The sequence below is a fragment of the Physeter macrocephalus genome, chromosome 13 (genome assembly GCF_002837175.3).
Source record: "Physeter macrocephalus isolate SW-GA chromosome 13, ASM283717v5, whole genome shotgun sequence".
NCBI lineage: Eukaryota > Metazoa > Chordata > Mammalia > Artiodactyla > Physeteridae > Physeter > Physeter macrocephalus.
The window spans coordinates 24,671,025-24,693,193 of record NC_041226.1 but is presented as its reverse complement, the minus strand read 5'-3'; the positions used below and the strand labels follow the sequence as shown (position 1 = coordinate 24,693,193).

The following is a 22,169-nucleotide window of genomic DNA, read 5'->3' as shown; positions in this document are numbered from 1 at the left end:
ATAGCTAGTGGGAAGCAGCTGCATAGCACAGGGAGATCAGCTCAGTGCTTTGCGACCACCTAGAGAGGTGGGATAAGGAGGGTGGGAGGGAGACGCAAGAGGGAGGGGATATGGGGATATATGTATGCATACAGCTGATTCACTTTGTTATACAGCAGGAACTAACACAACACTGTAAAGTAATTATATTCCGATAAAGATATTAGAAAAAAAAGTAAATTATGTAGCAAGAATATGTGCAAATACACTAGCAATCACAATAAATGAGAATATATTAAAAGAGACTATGAAATTGGGTAAAAGGAAAATCAGCCATTTTTGTCAGTAGAAATCTAATTTAAGCCAAGTGACACACACAGGTTAAAATTAAGTGATGGAGAAAGAAATTACCACATAAGTTCTAACAAGAAGGATGGCAGAAAAATATATTAGAATCAGACAAAATTAAAAGACCAAAAACATAAAGCCAAAAATCACTAAATGGGAAGAGTAGTATATTACAAATTAATAAAAATCTGTACTGAAAGGCAGACTTCTCATAAGTCTCATTGGTTGGAACTACTTCCAATGGCTGAACCAATCATAGTTAAGGAGAATAGAATTTCCATGATCAGTTAGACCATTTGCAAATGGATCCCTGGACTGATTTCTTCTGACTTCTCGGAAACACAGGCCATGCTAAGTAGGATGAATACATGAAGGAAAATAACAGGGTTTTAGGAGAGAATTAGGCAATCGACAATATTTGATACACCACTCTGAAGTTATCACAACACACAATTTTTTCTTGTGTAGCATTAATTACTACCAAGTGATTAATCACTATAAAATAAAAGTGCAATGTTTTTTATTTGTCTCCTTTTGTCCATCTTCTCCATGAAAAAGTAAAATTCAGGAGAGCAGGGACCTTGTCTATCCTGTTTCTAATTGGAGCTCCAGCATCTTGCAGAAGGCTCAGTACATAATAGGAGCTCAATACATGTTTGTGGATGGATGGATGGATGGATGGATGGATACTGGGATGGATTACTCTGAGATAGATCAACCAGAATAATAAAGTAAAAAAAAAAACCCAGAAAAGGAAAGCTTTATATGGTGTTAAATAATGTCAGAGTTACAGGGATAGAGGGATTGCAAAAAGACCACTGAATTGAATGTTCAGAAGGGATTTTACATTTAGAGAGCAGTTTCAGTAAGAACATTTATGAATATAAAACAGAACATAAAGCATTAAGGACAAAGTGGGCAATAAAGGTATGATTACAGTAATATTACCTTTGTCCTTTTGTTGTTTTTTTTTTTTGGTAGAAGCAGAAAAGGTGTTAGCCCTGAGGATAGCAGAATCAAGGAAGGAGTTGGTTGGCTTCTTTATTTAGAATGGCAAGAGTCAGAATGTTTGTTGACAAAAAATGTAGTAGTCAGTGGAGAAGATATACTGAAGGTATAGGTTGGAAAAGGAATTGTAAATAAATTTCTAGAAGAGGGAATTGAATCAAATGTAAAATACTGAGAAGTTAAACTTAAGGAAGAACCTACTGTCCCCAGAGAATAGAGTAATGTAAGAATGTGAAAGGGACATACAGGGCAGGATCAATGTGCTGTCACCTCAACTTAACCTAGAGAATCTACTCTCCAATTACTCCACAGTAGATGTTCAATAAATACTTGTTGAATGAATGGATTGAACAAACACATGAAGAGATGCAATGATACAAATGTGTTATTTTCTGTATCTTCCTACCATAAACATGATTCTTTTTTGAATTTTATTTTTTTATACAGCAGGTTCTTATTAGTCATCAGTTTTATACACATCAGTGTATACATGTCAATCCCAATCGCACAATTCATCACACCACCACACCCACCCCCCCCCACGGCTTTCCCCACTTGGTGTCCATACGTTTGTTCTCTACGTCTGTGTCTCAACTTCTGCCCTGCAAAGCAGTTCATCTGTACCGTTTTTCTAGGTTCCACATATATGCGTTAATATACAATATTTGCTTTTCTCTTTCTGACTTACTTCACTCTGTATGACAGTCTCTAGATCCATCCACATCTCAACAAATGACCCAATTTCCTTCCTTTTTATGGATGTGTAATATTCCATGGTATATATGTACCACAACTTCGTTATCCATTCATCTGTCGATGGGCATTTAGGTTGTTTCCATGACCTGGCTGTTGTAAATAGTGCTGCAATGAACATTGGGGTGCATGTGTCTTTTTGAATTATGGTTCTCATTGTAGTTTTGATTTGCATTTCTCTAATAATTAGTGATGTTAAGCAGCTTTTCATGTGCTTCTTGGCCATCTGTATGTCTTCTTTGGAGAAATGTCTATTTAGGTCTTCTGCCCATTTTTGGATTGGGCTGTTTTTTTTTTTAATATTGAGCTGCAAGAGCTGTTTATAATATTTTGGAAATTAATCCTTTGTCCATTGATTTGTTTGCAAATATTTTCTCCCATTCTGAAGATTGTCTTTTCATCTTGTTTATGGTTTCCTTTGCTGTGCAAAAGCTTTGAAGTTTCATTAGGTCCCATTTGTTTATTTTTGCTTTTATTTCCATTAGTCTAGGAGGTGGATCAGAAAAGATATTGCTGTGATTTATGTCAAAGAGTCTTCTTCCTATGTTTTCCTCTAAGAGTTTTATAGTGTCCGGTCTTACATTTAGGTCTCTAATCCATTTTTAGTTTATTTTTGTGTATGGTGTTACGGAGTGTTCTAATTTCATTCTTTTACATGTAGCTGTCCAGTTTTCCCAGCACCACTTATCGAATAGGCTGTCTTTTCTCCATTGTATATCCTTGCCTCCTTTGTCATAGATTGTCAACCACAGGTGCATGGGTTTATCTCTGGGCTTTCTATCTTGTTCCATTGATCTATATTTCTGTTTTTGTGCCAGTACCATATTGTCTTAATTACTGTAGCTTTGTAGTATAGTCTGAAGTCAGGGAGTCTGATTCCTCCAGCTCCACTTTTTTCCCTCAAGACTGCTTTGGCTATTTGGGGTCTTTTGTGTCTCCATACAAATCTTAACATTTTTTTGTTCTAGTTCTGTAAAAAAAAATGCCATTGGTAATTTGATAGGGATTGCACTGAATCTGTAGATTGCTTTGGGTAGGATAGTCATTTTCACAATATTGATTCTTCCAATCCAAGAACATGGTATATCTCTCCATGTGTTGGTATCATCTTTAATTTCTTTCATCAGTGCCTTATAGTTTTCTGCATACAGGTCTTTTGTCTCCCTAGGTAGGTTTACTCAAATGTGTTATTTTCTGTATCTTCCTACCATAAACATGATTCTTCTTGTTTTCTTAAGGTAAACCATTGAAGTGATAAGGAGTAACAGACTCTACCAGCCAGGAAATGCCTCCAGGGGACATTTTCTAACAACAGACTGAGCAAAAAGGGAGAGAAGCAAAAACAAGGTAAATATCCTTATGTATTCTACCCTTATTGAAGTCCCTAGTGATGGAATTATCTATATGCTCGTGATTCATTTTACTGAAAGCTTCAGTAAGTAAAGGGAAATAATTTATGTAAAAAAAAATGTTTAATCAATAACCAGAAAATATGTATGTATCAATATTTGTCTAAGTTCAGAAGAAAAACAAGATTAAGAAATAAAAAGCTTAATTTTCACTGTTTAAAGTAACTGCTCAACCTGAAAATTAAATCTCAGATCTGATTTTCTAATCCGTTGAGCATTCTCTTTGTAAAATGTTCTACTTTTAATGGTTTTCACATTCTAAATATATACACCAAACTTTATAAAACACTATTTAAAATTCACTAAAAGTTATTTTAAAGTAAATCGTATCTACACTGATTTCACAACACTCCCCTCGGTATCTAAGTACCTCAGGACCTAGGAATAAGTTAAAAGATCACAGAAATACTTCATGTGATTTAACAGACATTACTGAAAATACAACATGAGTGTATACCAGATTTAGTTTCCACATGCTAATTCCTAGAATCTTTCTGTAACATTGCTTCTTTATTTGTGGATTTCAATATGAGGCCTTTGTCAGAAGAAAATAAATTTGTTAAACACCAAGGCATAAAAATGTTTCATGGTTTCTTTATTGCTTATATAGTAGCTTAATAACTAAATTGGCAACTTACATTATTTCTTTCAACAATTTAATTACTATGTACTATGCACAAAACAGCTCAGCGACACAGTCATTTATATTGTATGCTGGATGAAATTATGAAAGAGTAAGAAGTTGACCACTTTTGGGAGGAGGGTAGCACTCAAAAGGGTCAAATTACAGCAACGACAATTAGTACATATTTCATAATATGATTTCCACACACAATTTCTATAATAAGTTACCTTGTGTAGCAAAGACATAAGGGAAAAAAACCAAATTAAATGAAATCGAGGAACTCAGAATGGGAGTTAGAATTCAGTTAATTGTATAATTGAAGAAACAGATTTAAGAGATATTCTGGAAGAGGGCTTCCCTGGTGCCACAGTGCTTAAGAATCCACCTGCCAATGCAGGGGACACCGGTTCGAGCCCTGGCCCGGGAAGATCCCACATGCCATGAAGCAGCTAAGCTCGTGCGCCACAACTACAGAGCCTGTGCTCTAGAGCCCGCAAGCCACAACTACTGAAGCCCACGTGCCTAAAGCCTGTGCTCCATAACAAGAGAAGCCACCACAATGAGAAGCCCGCGCACTGCAACGAAGAGTAGCCCCCACTCACCGCAACTAGAGAAAGCCCGTGCACAGCAACAAAGACCCAACATAGCCAAAAATAAGCAATATATATAAATAAATTTACTTTTTTAAAAAAGATATTCTGGAAGAAATGACAGGATATCACCACAAACACAGCAAGAAAAAAGTTGGAAAATAAAAATGATGGGGAATATAATGGTCTTCAACTAGCTGAATAATTTATTTTGCTTTTTTAAAGGACTTGGAATGAAGTGGCCCCTTGGAGCTGACTTCCATCTTCCCCATCACTCCCAGCCCTCGTTGAGGAGCCACTGGCACCACTGAGCCTACATATCAAAGGCAGGTATGACCATCAAGTCACAACACTGTTTTAAGTTACATGCCAGAAATTTCATATTCTAATAAGGATTACCCTTTAAGTACTTTTCTTAGGAGGTTCTGTATTCATTTCACTGATTTCTGTTGTTTGTTTTATTTGCAATTTTATGTTTTGTTAGGAATGCCTCACATTTTTGTATATGTGTAGAGTATCCTTACTTTTCATTCTATGTATATTTTTAGATGAACATTTAAGCCAGTTTCATGATTTTGTATGCCTGCTTTGTTTGTTATGCATTATAGTAGTCTCTGGACACTATTTGCAATATCATATATCTTTGGTTTAAAAAATGGCAGTGGCATTGGTTATGTTTCGTAGATCATAAGTTCCCAAGTGTTCTATCATCTTCTCCATGAGATGCTGGCACCAACTACAGCAGACACACTGTAGCCCCTATGAGGCTAAGTATCATGAGAATTTTGACCAGAAGGAGCCACCACACCACCATACTCTTAAAACACATTCACATCATCTCACCATTTTTAACACCTGTGGGGGTTTTCTTTTGAGATTTTCATGTATGTAAGAATTTCTGTTCCAAAACCCTTCAAAATTATGTAGTACCCCAAGCAAACAATTAGCAGTGGCTAACTGGGTCTTTGAATACCTTCTGGCAGTGTTCATCCTTCATCTTTTGCAATTTTTTAGTTCCTTCCCTTATAGAATCCATATAAGCCTGTCTTCCGGCCTGTAATGGTATAGGAAAAAAAAATCATGGGAAAAAAGCATCACAACAATATACTGGTCTGCCTATCATGGGTCTGGTTCTAACAAATTAACCTCATACTAAGCATACAGTAAGCTCTCCATATACAGTTGCTTACTGAGTGATTTATGCACATGTCTGCAGACACCCCTTGGGATATACAAAAAGAAGGTGAGTATAAGCACAGTCATCCAGTACATTTTAAAGGATGATCTAAATGTTTGTTTCATTAAGCTTTAAAAATAGCCCCTCAGAGATAATCAACATAGTTTATTCTTTCTAATGAGAAGGATTTGAATCAGAGGAACGTTAAATATATTTTTCAAGAATATTCCAACTAGCTGATGAATAGCAGAGGCAAGCAGTGGTGACACTGACTACAGAAGCACTGACACGTCTACTGCTCATTAATGCTATCCTATTAAACAGCGTGTCAGCTGCTGACTGATACCATGTAATCCCAGAGATGCCTTTCTCTCTAGGTCTTTGCATCCCTAATCTGTACCTGAAGTTCACTTCTGCTCTTGAGAGGGAAAGCAAAGCCTGTTCAGGAGCACGGGAGCCATCATTTCTGGCTGAATTAGGACCTCAAGGGGGAACCTCGGAAGAGCCAGCACACACGATAAGATGTCCTTCAGTCCCAGCAACCCTCCACGTCAGGGTTCCCCCCATGGGCGCAGAGACCATGTGTGCTAGAATTTATGAGATTTCAAGTATTCTATCTGTTCATGTCACTTTCTCTCCCTCACATTGATTTGTAGCCGACCCTCTGTAAGGCAGAGAGGCCAGCATGATAAGCTAATGCTTAGGAAATCCATTGTTCTCATAAAACTACCAGCAGCATCATGGCAGCAGGTGACATATTTCAGGCCTAGTTCTTTGGACTAATAATCCATAAAGCTTATGTAGCCTGATCCCCCCTTTTCTCTTACCATTAATTTTCTCAAGCACTTCTTAATTCATTCCCCCATTTCTGTCACTATAAAACCCATATTCCATCAAATAATAAGAAGCACTTGCCGGAAAGGGAGAGAGGCTCTCAGAATTATATCAGCTATAGCACTACCAATTAGAAAGGTGGAGCTCCAGATGTGTTCAGAAAGCCCACATATATCCAAACCCTGCTACATTAGACAGGCACACATATCCTAGGACTTTGTTGTATCCATATCCTGAAGACAAGGGGACTGTGACAAGATATAAAGGAGGGGGAGTTATTCTCAAATGACCCCTTCTTTTAATACTAGAGAAGGCTAGTTTTTATCACAAATATTCCATACAAGATCTGAAAGGTGGGAAGGGGGCCGGGGGCACATCTTATATTCAAGGGACTAAAAGGAGGAGTAAGATAGTTAAAGCAGATATGATGACTTTATTGAGGAACCTATTTGTATACCTTTCTTTTAAACTTAACCACTTTGCTGTTCTTTTATCAAAATATGGGTCCTAGTTATTGAGTCAGAAAAGAAAATGGTTAGACACATAAAGTGTCAATGAAAAGGCCACGGAAACTAGGAAGTCACATGGCATCTCAACTACAAAGAGTTCAAAGTTACTTGCAGTCCTAATGCTTGCTGTGATCCCTGGGCAGGACAGGAAGTTTCTGTTCAAAAATAGGGGGAAAAAAACTTTTGATCACTATTTTTCTTAGTTCTAAGTCCCAGAAATTTCTATGTCATATTCACATTATTTTTCTATCATAAAATATTGATTTAACATATTAATAATAAAATTTTTGTTATTCAACTAAAATATACACTTTTAGTCATCCTCCCCCACAAGCTATGCTTATAATATATTCATTCAATAAGCAATATTTCAGCCTCCTATGCACAAGCACTGTGGTCAGACATGACCCCAGACCTCAAGTGCATATAGCCTAGTGTGGAAGCCAGACAAAAAGATTAATGAGACTAATGATTACAGGTATTGTGGCATCATGAGAGGTATTGTGACAAAGGATGCTAAAAAGAAGGACATTTAATTAAACTGGATCAAGGACACCTTCTCAAACTGGGTGACACTAGGTTGTGTCTTAAAGAGTAGGAATCAGACTAAGCGGGGCGGGGCACTGTGTGAATAAATGAAAAATGGCATTGTATTAGTTGGCTCAAGCTGCCATAACAAAGTACCACAGACTGGGTGGCTTAAACAAGAGATATTAATTGCCTCACATGGAAATTAGAAGTCTAAACTCAAGGTGTCTGCAAGGTTGGTTCCTTCTGAGGGCTGTGAGGGAAGGAGCTAAGCCTCTCTCCTTGCTTACAGATGACCGTCTTCTCCCCGTGTCTCTTCACATCATCATCCCTCTATACATGTCTGTTCCTATGTCCAAATTTCCCACTTTTATAAGGATACCTTTCCTATTGGATTAGATTTCATTTTAACTTGACCTCTGTAAAGACCCAATCTCCAAATAAGATCACATTCTGAAGCATGGGAGGTTAGGTCTTCGACATATAAATTTTGAGGGGACACAATTCAATCCATGACAAGCACTAAGTTCCCATTTCAAGATGGTGAAGTGAATATGTTTCTGCTCCATTCTCCTCTCAGAAATTACCCTAAACAGAGGGTAAATGAAACAAACACAAACCCTGCTTCAAAACCCAAGAGAAATCTGTATTCCCAGACAAAAATCTATGAAGACAAAGTAGATGAAGAAATGGTAAGTGGCTAGGAGAGGAAAGAGCAAACCTAAAGACTTGCTGGGTGGGGACAGAGGACTCACAAGAAGCCAGCTTTTCCCACAGAACAATGTGAGGGCCCCAGAAATTGATGCACCAGCTACTGGGGAAGACAGTTGGATGAAAGGATGGTGCCTATGTCTGCTTCCACCCTGAAAATTCAGGTGCTAATTCTCCCAGCCTTGAGAGGAAATCAAAAGTGTATCCTCTGGATCAACTAAACCAGACAGGCCTAGTACAGAAGGCAGCTGTGGTCATATCCCAGGGAGAGAATGAAAGGATTGTGTAAACTCCTACATACTAAGTGGTGAGCCTCTGGGCCCCCTTCTCTGAAGTTTTCTACTGCTCCCTGTACTGTTTCCTCTAAGACGTAGAGGGTGATATTTTATCCATGAAACAAGAACAGGCTGTTATTTTTTAAAAGCAGCAAAGAAAACAGGAGCTCTTAGAAATTAAAAATATCTCCTCTTTCCCCACAAAAAGACAAACCAGTAAAATATTTAGAAGATAAAGTCAATAAAATGTGTGAGATAACAAAAAAATTATGCATATTTTATATTTTTACATACATTTTGTATATAGTATCATATATGTGTGTGGGTATATATATACGTATATCTGCCCCAAGTTCCTGGCATAGAGCTCCTAAAACCTTTGTAATTTCCTAAACGGTAAGAGCTTTAGGAGCATCTCTTGTTCTAATATTTCATCTCTGACCCCATCCCTGACTTAGGGCTCCTTAAAATCCTCATAGTTTCCTAAGTGGTTAGAGCATAATGAGCATCTTTTGTTCTACTGAGGCAACTCCATGTGGGCTCCTGGATGACTCCTGCACAGGGGCTGGTCACCAGAAAGACCGAGCCATGATTAGAAGTTTGTAATTTTCAGTCTCAAACCCCCATCCTCCAGAGAGGAAAAAAGAGCTGGAAATGGAATTAATAATTGATCATGCCTACATGAGGAAGCCTCCATAAAAGTCCCAGAGGCATGGGGGTTCAGGGAACTGTCAGGTAGGTGAACATATCCATATACCAGGAGGGTGCCCACACCCCAACTCCACAGGGACAGAAGCTCCTGCACTCGGGACCCTCCCTGACCTCGCCCTGTGTATCCCTTCATCTGGCTGTTCATCTGTATCCACCCTTTAATAAACTGGTAAACATAAGTAAGTATATAGTAGTATGAGTTCTGTGAGTGGATCTAGTAAATAAAGTAAACCCCAGGTGCAGGTTGGGGGAACTTATGATTTGTGGCCAAATTGGACAGAAGTTGTGGGTACCCTGGGGACCTACCACTTGTGACTGGCATCTGAAGTGGGGAGCAGTCTTGTGGGACTGAGTCTACCCTGTGGAATCTGACGCTATCACCAGGAAGAGAGTGTCAGAACTGAGTTGAATGGTCGGACACCCAGCTGGTGTTGCAGGACTGCTTGGTGGGGAAAACACCACACACACCTGGCCTCAGAAGTGTTGTGTGTGTGTCAGTGGGGCAGGAGTAAAGGAGACACTCAGGAGAGAAAGGACTGGGTTTTTTCCTAGCTCAATATGCCAGGAAGTAAGGGGAAAAAAGTAGTCAAAGGTAAATTAGAGTAGGACGGGAATAAAACACAGACCTACTAGAGAATGGACTTGAGGACATGGGGAGGGGGAAGGGTAAGCTGTGACGAAGTGAGAGAGTGGCAGGGACATATATACACTACCAAATGTAAATTAGATAGCTAGTGGGAAGCTGCCGCATAGCACAGGGAGATCACCTCTGTGCTTTGTGACCACCGAGAGGGGTGGGATAGGGAGGGTGGGAGGGAGGGAGATGCAAGAGGGAAGAGATATGGGAACATATGTATATGTATAACTGATTCACTTTGTTGTAAAGGAGAAACTAACACACTATTGTAAAACAGTTATACTCCAATAAAGATGTTAAAAAAATAAAAATAAAAATAAAGTGCTTAGAGCGATTAAAAAAAAAAGCATTTTTGTAAGATCAGACAGTTCTTCCTTAAGGAATTCAATTAAAAAATGGGAGCGCATATGAATGAAAAAAAAAAAGGTAAATTAGAGGAGAAAAAATTTTTACAAAAAAGAAGAAGATAAATCAAGGAGGCCTAAGATTTGAATATAAGAATCCCATAAAGAGAAAATGAAGGGAAATAAATCAAAGAAATAACACAAGAAAATCATCTAAAACTAGAGATAAGTTTCCAGGCTTAAAATGAATAAAAATGACCCTCCCACTAAGGCACATTATGAAATTACAGAATATCAGAAAAAGGAGGTATTGAATTATTTCCAGGGGAAGCAGAGAAAAGACCTCATATAAGAACTGAAATTCAGATGGCCTTGAATTTCTTAGGAACAAATAACTCAAAGTTAGAAGAGCAATGCCTTCAAAACGCTAAAGGAAAATTATTTGCAATTTGGAATACTTAACAGAAAATTGCAAGCTAAGTGTGAGGGCTGAATAAAGACAGTTTCAGACATGCAAGGGCTTGAACATACGTCTTCTCTTGGCAAGCTACTAAATAATATGCTCCACCAAAACAAAGAAATAAATTTTAAAAATAGAGAACCAGAAATCAGGGAACCCAACACAGGAAAGCAACAAAAGCAACTCCCCGGATGATGTTACAGCAGTGATTCTCATCCTTGGCTGCAGAGTAGAATTACCTGGGGAGCTTTAAAAGCCTAAAGCCCAGGCCACAATACAGCAGGAGCTCAGGGGGTGCGACCCAGGCATCAGGGAACTTTAAAGCCCCCCAGGTGATTCCAATGTGCAGATGAGGTTGGGAATCATTCCATGAAAGGACAGTCCCAGAACCACAGCTGTGTAGGAGGCTTAAAGAACAACCAGCACAGGTTAAGTCAGGAGGGAGGAGGAGGAGAGGAGGGACATTTCCAGAAGGGAAAGAAACCCAAAATTGACAAGTTATCTGACAGGCACAAAGTGGAAAATTGTGTGGAAATTTTCACCAAGAGGCACTTTGTAGAACAGTTCCAAAAGCTAAAGGAAGGACATCAAATGTTCAAAGGAAACTAAGAAAATGCAAAAATAAAATGAAATTTTTTCAAAGTTTTGAAAGGAAAAAAATGTAGAGTATAAGTGGCTTGGCAGTGAGAAAATATTTTCAGAGTCATAATAAAGGAAAGCCTGAAATACTGAATGATTATATTGGGAGAATGGGGGAAAGAAATTAATAAGATCTAACATAGATTAATCAAGAGATAGCAATATACACGTTAACAGATATTCAGAGCCAAATAACAAAAGACACAGATAAGGGAATGTGGCAGGATGAATAATGGCCCCCCAAAGATGTCCACATCCTAATCCCTGGAAGCTGTCAAAATTATACTTTATATGGCAAAAGGGACTTTGCAGAAATTGAGGATCTGGAGACTGGGATATGGGCCTGTGTGATCCAGGTGGAACCAATATAATCACAATGGTCATTATAAGAGGAAGGCAAGAAGGTCAAAGAGAGAAGGTGAAGTGAGGATGAAAAGTCAAGATTAAAGTGATCCACGTGCCAAGGAGCCAAAGAATGGTGGCAGCCAAGAGACGCTGGAAGAGGCAAGGAACCGATTTCCCCTCGAGCCTCCAGAAGGAACCACCCCTACTGACACCCTGACTTCAGTCCCTTCATCCTCATGTCTGACTTCTGACCTCCAGAACTACGAGAGAATACATTTGTGTTGTTTTAAGCCACTAAATTGGCAAAAAATCATTACAGCAGCAATGGAAATGTAATACAAGGAGTTTAAAGAATTGAAATGGACGTATGCCTTTCAGTGTTGACTTTGTAAAGGTCATGTGACACATGGGTAAAAAATTAAAGCAAACTGCACTGAGTGTTCAGAGTAGTGGAAGTGAGAGGATATGGCCAGAAAGGCGGGAATTAGAGAGCAGTGCTCCTCAAACATTAAGGTGCACACAAATCACCTGTGGACTGTGTTAAAATGCAGGCTCTGATTCAGGTCTGGAGCTCCCAGGTGATGCTTATACTGCTGGTCCCTGGAGCACACTTGGAGCAGCAGAGACCTAGACCGCAGGACCGCGGAGAGGTGAGTTATGGGAGGTAGGGGAGAATGGAGGCACAGGAGGACAGAGGGCAGAGAGGGCTTTGTGCTTAAGCTAAGGCATTTTGACTTGACCCTTGAAGATACAGGGAGCCACTGGGCAGTGGAACAACAGGATGAGGTTTTTTTAAAATGACTAGTCCCTGTAGAAGAGGCAGGGGGAAGCAAACCAGAGACGGGTTGTACATTAATTGTACAACTGGAAGCATTCAGTGATCAGGACTGGGGAGGCTATGATGATGCTGGTACTTCTGCTTCCAAACCCACCCCCAGTACAGAGAACTATATCCATGCATGTGTGAGTGGACACTGTAAGTTCTTCTTGTCTGAAGTTCTCTTGTGTGAAACCCACAGGAATTTTCTTCTTGTCTTTTTCACTGACATCGTCATATGGCATTTATTAAATTCCCATCTGCCATGGCAGCCCCACATTTAAAAAAGTGTAAGAAGACCAATTTTCTCAGGAAAGTTGCATTATATAGTAAAATTTAAATTGTGTTTAAAAACACTTGAGACAGTGCGGCCCCTCACGCCCCACCTATATGGAGACCATGCAGTGTTCACCTTCTGTGCACTGACCACAGTTAAGGCAAACTGCAGGTGTCTTCTTTTAACTTCGCAGAAGTGTCATGTACATATTTGATTTTCCTAAAGCGTTAAAAAATGGTTCTGCAATGCATTCCCTGAGAACTTCTATGCATATGGATTAGACAGTATGAGAAGAATACAATATGGGTAAAAAGTCAGTTAAATATATTGAACACCCACAAATTATTAATAGTTTGGTGTCAAAATGGGAGCAGCTATTGAATGCTGTTGGTAAGGAGCCAATACTGCTCCGTATTTCCTGTTAATAGCTCTGAGGATCTTATGACTAAGGCACTAATCAATCCACAGAAAATGCAGCTCTGGGAGAGATTACTAATGCCTTGGAAGACACTATTAAAATTCCAGGATGATCTTGTTAAATTGAAGAAACGAGCCAAAATCAATAGAGCAAGCACACAGGTGTTTCAACCACAGAATTCAAGAAGCCCTCAAACAGAAATCAAGACCATCCTGCCAGCCAAACACCCAGGTGGTAAAGCTAGCCAACTCCTGTTTTCCCTCCCCTCCCCCATCATAAAAAGGCTATCCAGACAGATGTCATGGAGCGTCTCTACATGGGGTTTAATTCTACTACCTACAGCTTCTCAACTCCTTCCTCCAGCGCCCTGCAATGAGGGGAGAGGGATGATGGATTTGATGTGACTTGTGGAGCCCACACTAGTAAATTTGGACTTTGGAACACCGCTTTAGAAGCATGGAAAAAAGAAGCATTTAGAGGTTTGTAGGTAAGAGGAGAATGACTTTTTCCCAAGGAGTGTCCTAATGTCTTCCTGACATTTTAAAATGTGGTCACTAAAGAGAAAAGGGGCTGGGTGGAGAGGAAGATCAGGTGTCTCTAACAACCTCTCATTTACCTGCCCAAACCCTGAAAAGCTAAGACTTTAAAACTTAAACCAGTCTTTTCTTTCAACTACAACCCTTTCCAATGGTCATCCTTAATGACACTACTTCCTTGCCCCCGGTTGGTCAGTCAGTAACCAAGCCCTGCCTTGTTCACCTCCTAAGTGGTTCTCTGACCTGCACTCTCATCTCCATCCTCTCACCCACCACCTCACTTCAAGTCTTCATCATTGCTTGCCGAGGCTAATATAGAAGCCTCAGAGACCTCTCTATTACTTCAGACCCATCCTTCACCTGGTTACCAGTGATCCAGCTAAAATGCAAATCTGACCATGAGGCTTTCCTGTTTAAAACTTTTCAGTATCTTCAGTACTGACAGAATGAGGTTCAAGTTTTCCAATGTAGCATATACATGTCTGCAGTGGTGTTCTACCAGAAGCACCATGAGCTTCCTGTGTGGGGCATCTCTGGAACCTCAATGTCTGGGAGTTGCTTATAGCATCTTGTACCTGGGGTCAGGGATGCTACAAATCCTGCACTACCCAAGACAGCCCACACAATGAACCATCCCAGACTGCCACAAATGAGAAACTCTCCTCATGGCTCCTGATTTCTTCTCCAGCCTTCTAGCTTGCCCTTCTAGACTGTGGCTACACAAAACTCATCCGTAACACAGCCATGCTTTTTCTTGCCATTATACCTTAATTCTTGCTTCTAATTTCTGACGCCTGGAATGACTCTCTTCTGACTCATCTGTTAAGCTTCAGCTTTCCAACTGCTACATGCTCTACACTCACCACTCTGCTTTATACCTGGTTCTCTCCTTCACTTGACTAAGGTCCTTCCAGGCAGAAATTGTATGTGCTTGGTAGGCCTTATATAAACATAAAAATTTGAGGGATGGATAGATGGACAGATGACTGGGTGAGATCAAAGGTTTTTCAGAGGCTGATGCTCAGTCCATAATGTTGGCAACAAGTACAAGCATTGTTTTACAGTTGAGACAATAGTTGAGGTCAAAGTTTCAGCTCAGATCACCTGCCTTTACTTCCAAAATTCTATGCTGTACAGGTCACTCTCTGGCCTTAATCTTCATCCACTTTAAAAAGTGCCAGATGGCACACTGCATGACGTTCCACTTACCCAAGCTGAAGACTGTGGGTCACAAACAGCCACTGGACAGGTACCTCTGTGTGGCGACTGTGTGTCGAGTCTTCTCAAGAACTCAGCAGTTTTGCTAGCACAACCCAAATAGGTGTTAGTGCCTTCGTAAAAGTAGAACTGTCATTATTTATTGTGCCTTTGGGTACTAGCCTAGACTTTCATTGGGGGATGACTAAAAGTGTCCTAGGTAGAACAAAAGGTGAGTTTGCGGACACGGTAGAGTAGAAAATCAAAACAAAATGCTATTGCAAGACTGCATTCATAGTTTGAAAAATGTAAACCTAGGTTTGTGAAATATGAACCTATGATTTCATTTTTTTCTGCTTCGTGTACTTTGACATGGAGATAAACGTCCTCTCAGACTCCACAGTATGGGGCCCTAATTCCCCATCTGAACATTTAAAGCGTGACACTCAGACTTCACTGTAGGGCTGTGGAATATCCCTCCCCTACAACACCTCACTCCACACTGGTGTTATATTAGGCCCTTCGCCCTCCAGGGGTCTCTCGTGTAGTCATCTCACCGCCCTCGTGCTTTGACTACTCGCAGGATACACAGAGCTGCTAATCCATAACTCTTAACCATTTATGAGTCATGGACCCCTTTGGAATTCAGAAACGGACCCTCTCCCTACACACACACACACACACACACACACACACACACACACACACACACACACACACCTTTATACTTGATTTGTACCTTCCACGGAAGGTAAGAAGTGCTGCCAGTTCTGGTCTCTATTTCTGGCATCTCTTTTTAGCTCTGAGAGACTGTGATAGATAGACCTAGACGAATCCTCTGTTTTAATAAGTTGCTTTTTCCTTAAAAATCCACACCATCATCCCAGTTCCTCCCCTCATGTTTGTCAAGCATGAATATTGGAATTGTTTCCCAGTCCTTACTGTAACAACTGCCCCATTCTGCTTACCAGTGATGAATTTCAGTTCCTTTGTCCTTTCTGCATGTAATTTGTGGGATTTTGATCCCCTTACTCCATATTCACAATCAAATAGCTCAGCAAGGCCAGACTTATACTGCACCAGACCCTTGCAGCCTGCTCCCCTTCTGCTTCCTTCCTTGTCATACCTCTACTTCCCCCTAATACTTTAGGCTGATGCTAAGATCCAATTTATCAAGCATTTAGGGCATGGGCATCAAAGGAGACACAAATGGTCTGGTAAAAATAAATGGTATCCAGTGAGGGGGGGAAATCAAAAAAGGAATTAGAAGTTAAACAGATGCCAACATCACTTCAAATAATTACTTAGGTAGAACATGGCATTTGAACAAGGTCAGAAGCTTGAGCTGGGAAAGGAAGAGCTGAAAGTTAAGCGACAAACATAACCCTGAGAAACACAAGGCTTCAGCAGCTGAGACAAGCAGGCTTTCCATTTGTCTAGGATTGCTTATCTTGCCCAGAATAGACAAGGAGACTAATGAAGTCGCAGAAGCTGGAAGCTGCCCCATTGTCTGGGGCTTTATGAAGCCATCAGTCAAAAGTGCAAAAAGAAGAGTATTGCCAGAAGTTTGGTTGAGATTTCTGAATGTCTTTAGCTGAGAGCAGACCACGGGAGAAAGCAGTGAAAAAGAAGCACCATGATAATAAGCAAATAAGGAGCTTCAGACCAAGTAGGCTGGCAGCCCTGCGTTGTGTTCCAACAGTTGCTTCTTACCTGCCAATGCCAAGCACTAAGCTGGCTGGGTTGCTAACCACCAGGCATGGCCTTTGTGCCAACGACCACTGCCCCACTCATGCCACAAGATCAAATCATAATGACAGGGCCACAGGACTGTCAGAGGCATACAAGTAGGGGCCTGTGAAGAATGGTGGATAACTCCCAAGTGATTAACTATACAAACAAGACAAGTTCCAAGTTACCAGGCTAAATGGCATTTTTCTACTATCAATACTGTAAATTCCACACATTGGCTGAACTGGATTGGAATTCCTGTAGGTAATTATGGTCGTATTTAATAAAAACAAAATATATGAACCTCCTTGAGGGGCAAAAGGAGGAACATCTACTGGAGGGGAAATCCAGCAAAACTAAGAACCCTGGACTCTAGCTGAGTCACCTTTTCATTGGGGTTCTTTCTTTGTCACCACTGTGACTCTGCCACCTACTGAGGGGGGTGATCCTCTCCCACTTTATCACTTTGACCCAGGCATAAATACAGGATCCCTTCCTTTATCCTCCATAGAACAACTGAGGATGGACCACCAATAACAGACTGGTTTTGAAGATTTACTTAACTCATCTCCGACTTATGACACTTGTTCTTAGGGTGATGCCTATGGCTTATCCTAAAATGTCTCTTCAGGGTAGCATCACCTGGACATAATTCCATTGTAGCAGAGACTGCTAAATATCCATCAAAATGGAAGTTCTCCTCTTCTAGTCATACAACCTGACTACATTTCCTAGCCTCCCTTACTGCTAAGGCTGGCCATGTGGTTGAGTTTTGACCAATGGAATGAGGAAGGAAGTGACACACACCACTTCCAGGATGAACTAATAATAAGTTTCCTACGCATGCACCTCCATACATTTTCCTCCTCCTTCTGGCTGTCTGGAATAGAGGCAAACCCCAGCACAAAGTTGGAAGTCATTTGTGTATTGAAGGTGGTAGCACTGCTAACAGTTTCTGGTGCCTGAATATCTGAGCGGAGGGGGTCTCCTCTCAAACCTGTTCGCCCATGTCTTACATGAGAAAAAAATAATAATAATGCTCAAGCAACTATTTATTTTGAGGTCTGTTGATCACAGCAATTAGCCGACCCTAGTAATACAACATAAATTTATATATACAAGAGAATTATCTCTCAATTTAGGTCATCAGTTCCACACGTAGTACATAAGAAGAGGCCAAGAAGAGCTGAGGAAGAGTAGAAGAATAGACTTCTCAAGGATTAAGCTAGGCATCTTAGTTATTTCAGAACCTTAGTCAGGGGAGGAGAATGTGAGAAAGGGGAGGAACCCACCCATCCTTAAGCTGTCTTGGTATCAGGTCTAGGAGCTGCCTAGGCCCAGAGTATAAAAACGTATACTCATTTATCCCAGTAGTTTGAGGACAGGTAGGGGTTTGGAAGGAGAAACTGAGGGTGAGAAAGTCAGGGAAGGAAAGGGATATGGCTGGTTATATTGCAATATGATGGAATATTAATGTTAATGGAGATTCATCAATCAAAAAGTTTTTGACCTTTTTGAAAGGATAAAGTATACGGGAGAGGCCACAGAGAGTGAAATGTGTGTCTGTTGGCTCATTTAAATAGGACAGAAATGCAAAGATAATTCCTATAAGGCTTTTTAAAAAAACAGTTAGAAAAGACAACTAGGGCTTCTAACGTTCATGGAAGAATCAGTTTACATGAAAAACAAACTTTTGGTTACCAAAGGGGAAGTGGGGAGAGGGATAAATTGGGAGTATGGGATTAACAGATGCACAGTACCGTATATAAAATAGATAAACAGCAAGGATTTTAAAAAAGAATACGCTTAAAAACATTCACTTAGATCTGTAGGAGCTTGTGAATCAGGCTCCTGGCACTAATCACACCCCAGGGCTACAAGGTGCTACGCACCTTCCTCTACCTGGTTACCCACCAGGTAACCGCCAACTTTGCACCATGACAAGACACATAAGAACACGCTAATAGGGACTTCCCTGGTGGTCCAGTGGTTAAGACTTTGCCTTCCAATGCAGGGAGTATGCATTCGATCCCTAGTCAGGGAGCTAAGATCCCACAGGCCTTGCGGCCAAAAAAACCAAAGCATAAAACAGAAGCAATATTGTAACAAATTCAATAAAGATTTTTTTAAAATAGTCCACATCAAAAAAAAAAAAAAAGAACATACTAATAAAAATGTTAAACTACCGATTTTAAAGCTAAATAGTCATAATTTAAAAGGTACCCTCACTGAAAAAATACCAGTGACAAATCTCTCCCTGGTTCTTTTTATCTTGCTGGGAGTGAATGGGGCAGTTTTTCCTTCTGTCACCTCCAGTCAGCTGACACACAAATGCCAATGACTGTGGGGTGCAGACGGTGATATAAATGAGTGAAGTGAAGTGGGCCTAGATAGAGGGAGGGCCACAGGAGTACGACTCAGTGATATTCACAGTACATACCAAGAACTTACTAACCTAGTATATACTAACCTAGTATAGTGCTTGACACATACCAGGTACATATTGTTGAATAAATGAAAGCACATTTCCTAATGTGAGATATTATCAATACATTTTTTTTTTTTTTTTTTTTTTTTTTTTTGTGCTGTACGTGGGCCTCTCACTGCTGCGGCCTCTCCCGTTGCGGAGCACAGGCTCCGGACGCGCAGGCTCAGCAGCCATGTCTCACGGGCCCAGCCGCACCGCGGCACATGGGATCCTCCCAGACAGGGGCACGAATCCGTGTCCCCTGCATCGGCAGGCGGACTCTCAACCACTGCGCCACCAGGGAAGCCCTACATTTATATTTTTACCAGTGTAATAAATAAAAAATTTGTGTTTCTCTGATTAGTGAAGCTGAATATTTCATTTATTTATATTTCTTCTAACTATTTGTTTCAAGCCCTTTGCCAATTTTTCTAGAGTTGCCTTTTTCTTATTAATTTGTAAGGCTTCTTTGTGAAATTAAGCCTTTGCCCATTATTTTTGAGGCAAATAGTTTCTCCTAGACTATCACTTACTTGTAACGTAGTTCATTATGTCATCTATCATAGGTTTCTTCTGTAGTCAAATCTTTTTTTTCTTATGGCTTCCAAGTTGTGTATATAGTGTAGAAAGGAGTTTTACCACAAAATTACAAAAGCATTCTTCATTACATTCTAATTGTGCTGAATTAGTACAATTTGTCAAATTATCTGTCCTTTTGACACTGATTGAACAAATACCTTTGTCAATAGCTAAAGTCCTAAATACTAAATTCCCGTATATCCATGGGTCTATTTGTAGACTCTCTCCCATTCACTAAATTTATTTATTACAGTGCCAATAACATTTTGTCATTACTACCATACCTATGTTGTATACGATACCTGGTACAAACTTCTCCCTGTCCCTTCAGTTTTTCAGGTTTGTCTTTTTTTTAAAAATATTTTCTCTTTAAAAATGTTTTATCAAATTTCACAAAAGGTCCTGTTTAATTTATATATGAATAAGAGTGGAATTATCTTTACAGTGTTGATTTTTTTTCCCTTCTATAGTAAATAGATGATCTATATTTAATATTTTCATTTTATTTTAGGTATTTTATTTTATATATAGGTCTATTAGACTTATACTCACCTGTTTTACAGTGTGGATGACTATTGTAAATGAAATTTTTCTTTCAATTATATTTTATAATGAGCTTTTGATGGTGTGTCTGATGGTGCAAAGACAGAAGTGTTTACATATTGATTTTAGATTCATTCATGATAGTCAAACTATTTATTAGTTCTAATAATTTTTTAGTTGATTTCCTTGAGAGGTTTTAGGTGAGGAATCAGAGGCACTTATCTCTTCCTTTCCAATATTTAAATTCTTTCTTTGTTAGAAATAGAAACTCTAATTTTCTATCTAAAAATCAGTATCAGTGATAAATAGCAAATGCCCTTCTTATCCTGTTCCAGACTTTACTGAGAAAGTTACCTTCTTCTTCTGTTTTCAAACCAACTGGGCCTAGTGTCTTTTTTAGGTGAGATCAAACTACATTTTCCCTTCCATTTAGAGTTTTTATTCTATTCAGGTTTCAAGTCTAATATCATATATTTTCCTAGGAAATAAATTAGGAAGTCTGGGTTAAAAAAATTAACAGACGTAGGACATAGTATTTCTCTTCTCAAATTTTGGTTATACTTCCTTTCTTATCCTTGGAGTTCTTCCTTATTCCTTACTCAGACAAGTCAGAAGTTTATCTATTTTACCAGAATTTTCCAAAAAACCTAGTTTTTGGTTTAATTTAGTGGTGATAAATTTTTCTATTCAACTTCATCACTTTTTCCCCTTTATTTATTCCTCCCTTCTATTTGTATTTATTTTATGGCTATAATCTTATCTTAGTAAAATGTTTAGTTATTTTATTTCCATTTTTTCTAAAAGCTTTTAAACTTCTGCATCTTCTAAATAATTTTGTAGTCACATCCCATGGATTTTAATGTGGAATACTTTAAAATTTATATTCTCTTATCCCAAAGTAATTTGTAATTTCAGTTTTGGTTTCAAAATTTTTTATCCTAATAGTCTCCCCCCATCCTCCCAGGGAACCTGAATCTTTTAATTTTTTTTTAATTGAATAATAATTAACACACAATATTATATTAGTTTCAGGTATAAAACATAGTGACCTGATATTTTTATACATTATGAAATGATCACTGCAATAAGTCTAGTGTGGTGACAGATGGTAACCTAACAATCCTTTAAAAAGGTAATTAGAAAAAAAATTTTAAGTGGATAGACTTTAAAATTTCTTATTGCTTAATTTCTAATTTTATTACATTTTTCTTAGGAATAGTGGCTTTATAGGATTTGGGGGTATTTTTGGAACTTACTGAGAGTTTTTGAGGCCTTAGTCATGGCCAATGGTAGTTAAGTCATATTTGTAAAGAATAGGTATTTTCATAAACTAGGTACAACACTTTGTAACTATGTCCATGTTATCATGCCAAGTCATTGTTATTCATATCCTCTATTCCTTATGAAGTTTTTTGTTTCACATGATGACCTATTAATTTCTACGGAGAATAAAAGGAAAATTTGACAAATCCATAATCTATAGTACAGACTTCAGCAGTTTTTGTTTCATATATTTCAAATCTATATTGATATTTACAGTTCACATTATCTTCGGGATTACATATTTTATGTGCATAAAATATTCTTTATCCTGTTGAATGCTTTTCATCTTGAATTCAGTTTTGTCTCATATTAATATTGCTACATCTGCCTTCTTTTATTAGCATTTATGGATATATGTTCCATGACTTTGTTTTCCAACTCTTTTGTTTTATAGATATC

The 22,169-nt window shown here is 39.1% G+C and overlaps 1 protein-coding gene and 1 long non-coding RNA gene across 5 annotated transcripts in view; one reads left to right on the top strand and one right to left on the bottom strand.

The window, feature by feature from the left end:
• The window catches only part of LOC129392694 (uncharacterized), a 56,480-nt gene extending 51,444 nt beyond the window's left edge, over window positions 1–5,036 (top strand). The window contains exons 2-3 of the long non-coding RNA XR_008619067.1: window positions 3,327–3,435; window positions 4,938–5,036. This is a non-coding gene — a long non-coding RNA (uncharacterized lncRNA). The remainder of the gene's footprint in view (window positions 1–3,326; window positions 3,436–4,937) is intronic.
• The window catches only part of EPSTI1 (epithelial stromal interaction 1), a 109,828-nt gene that overhangs the window by 42,614 nt on the left and 45,045 nt on the right, over window positions 1–22,169 (bottom strand). For 3 of the 4 annotated variants that reach the window (XM_024125983.3, XM_024125982.2, XM_028497298.2), the window contains exons 7-8: window positions 15,140–15,233; window positions 5,686–5,766 (exon numbers count right to left, since the gene is read on the bottom strand). In XM_024125983.3, the coding sequence (XP_023981751.1) occupies window positions 5,686–5,766; window positions 15,140–15,233 (175 nt within the window). The remainder of the gene's footprint in view (window positions 1–5,685; window positions 5,767–15,139; window positions 15,234–22,169) is intronic. The other variant, XM_028497297.2, reaches the window with a different exon arrangement.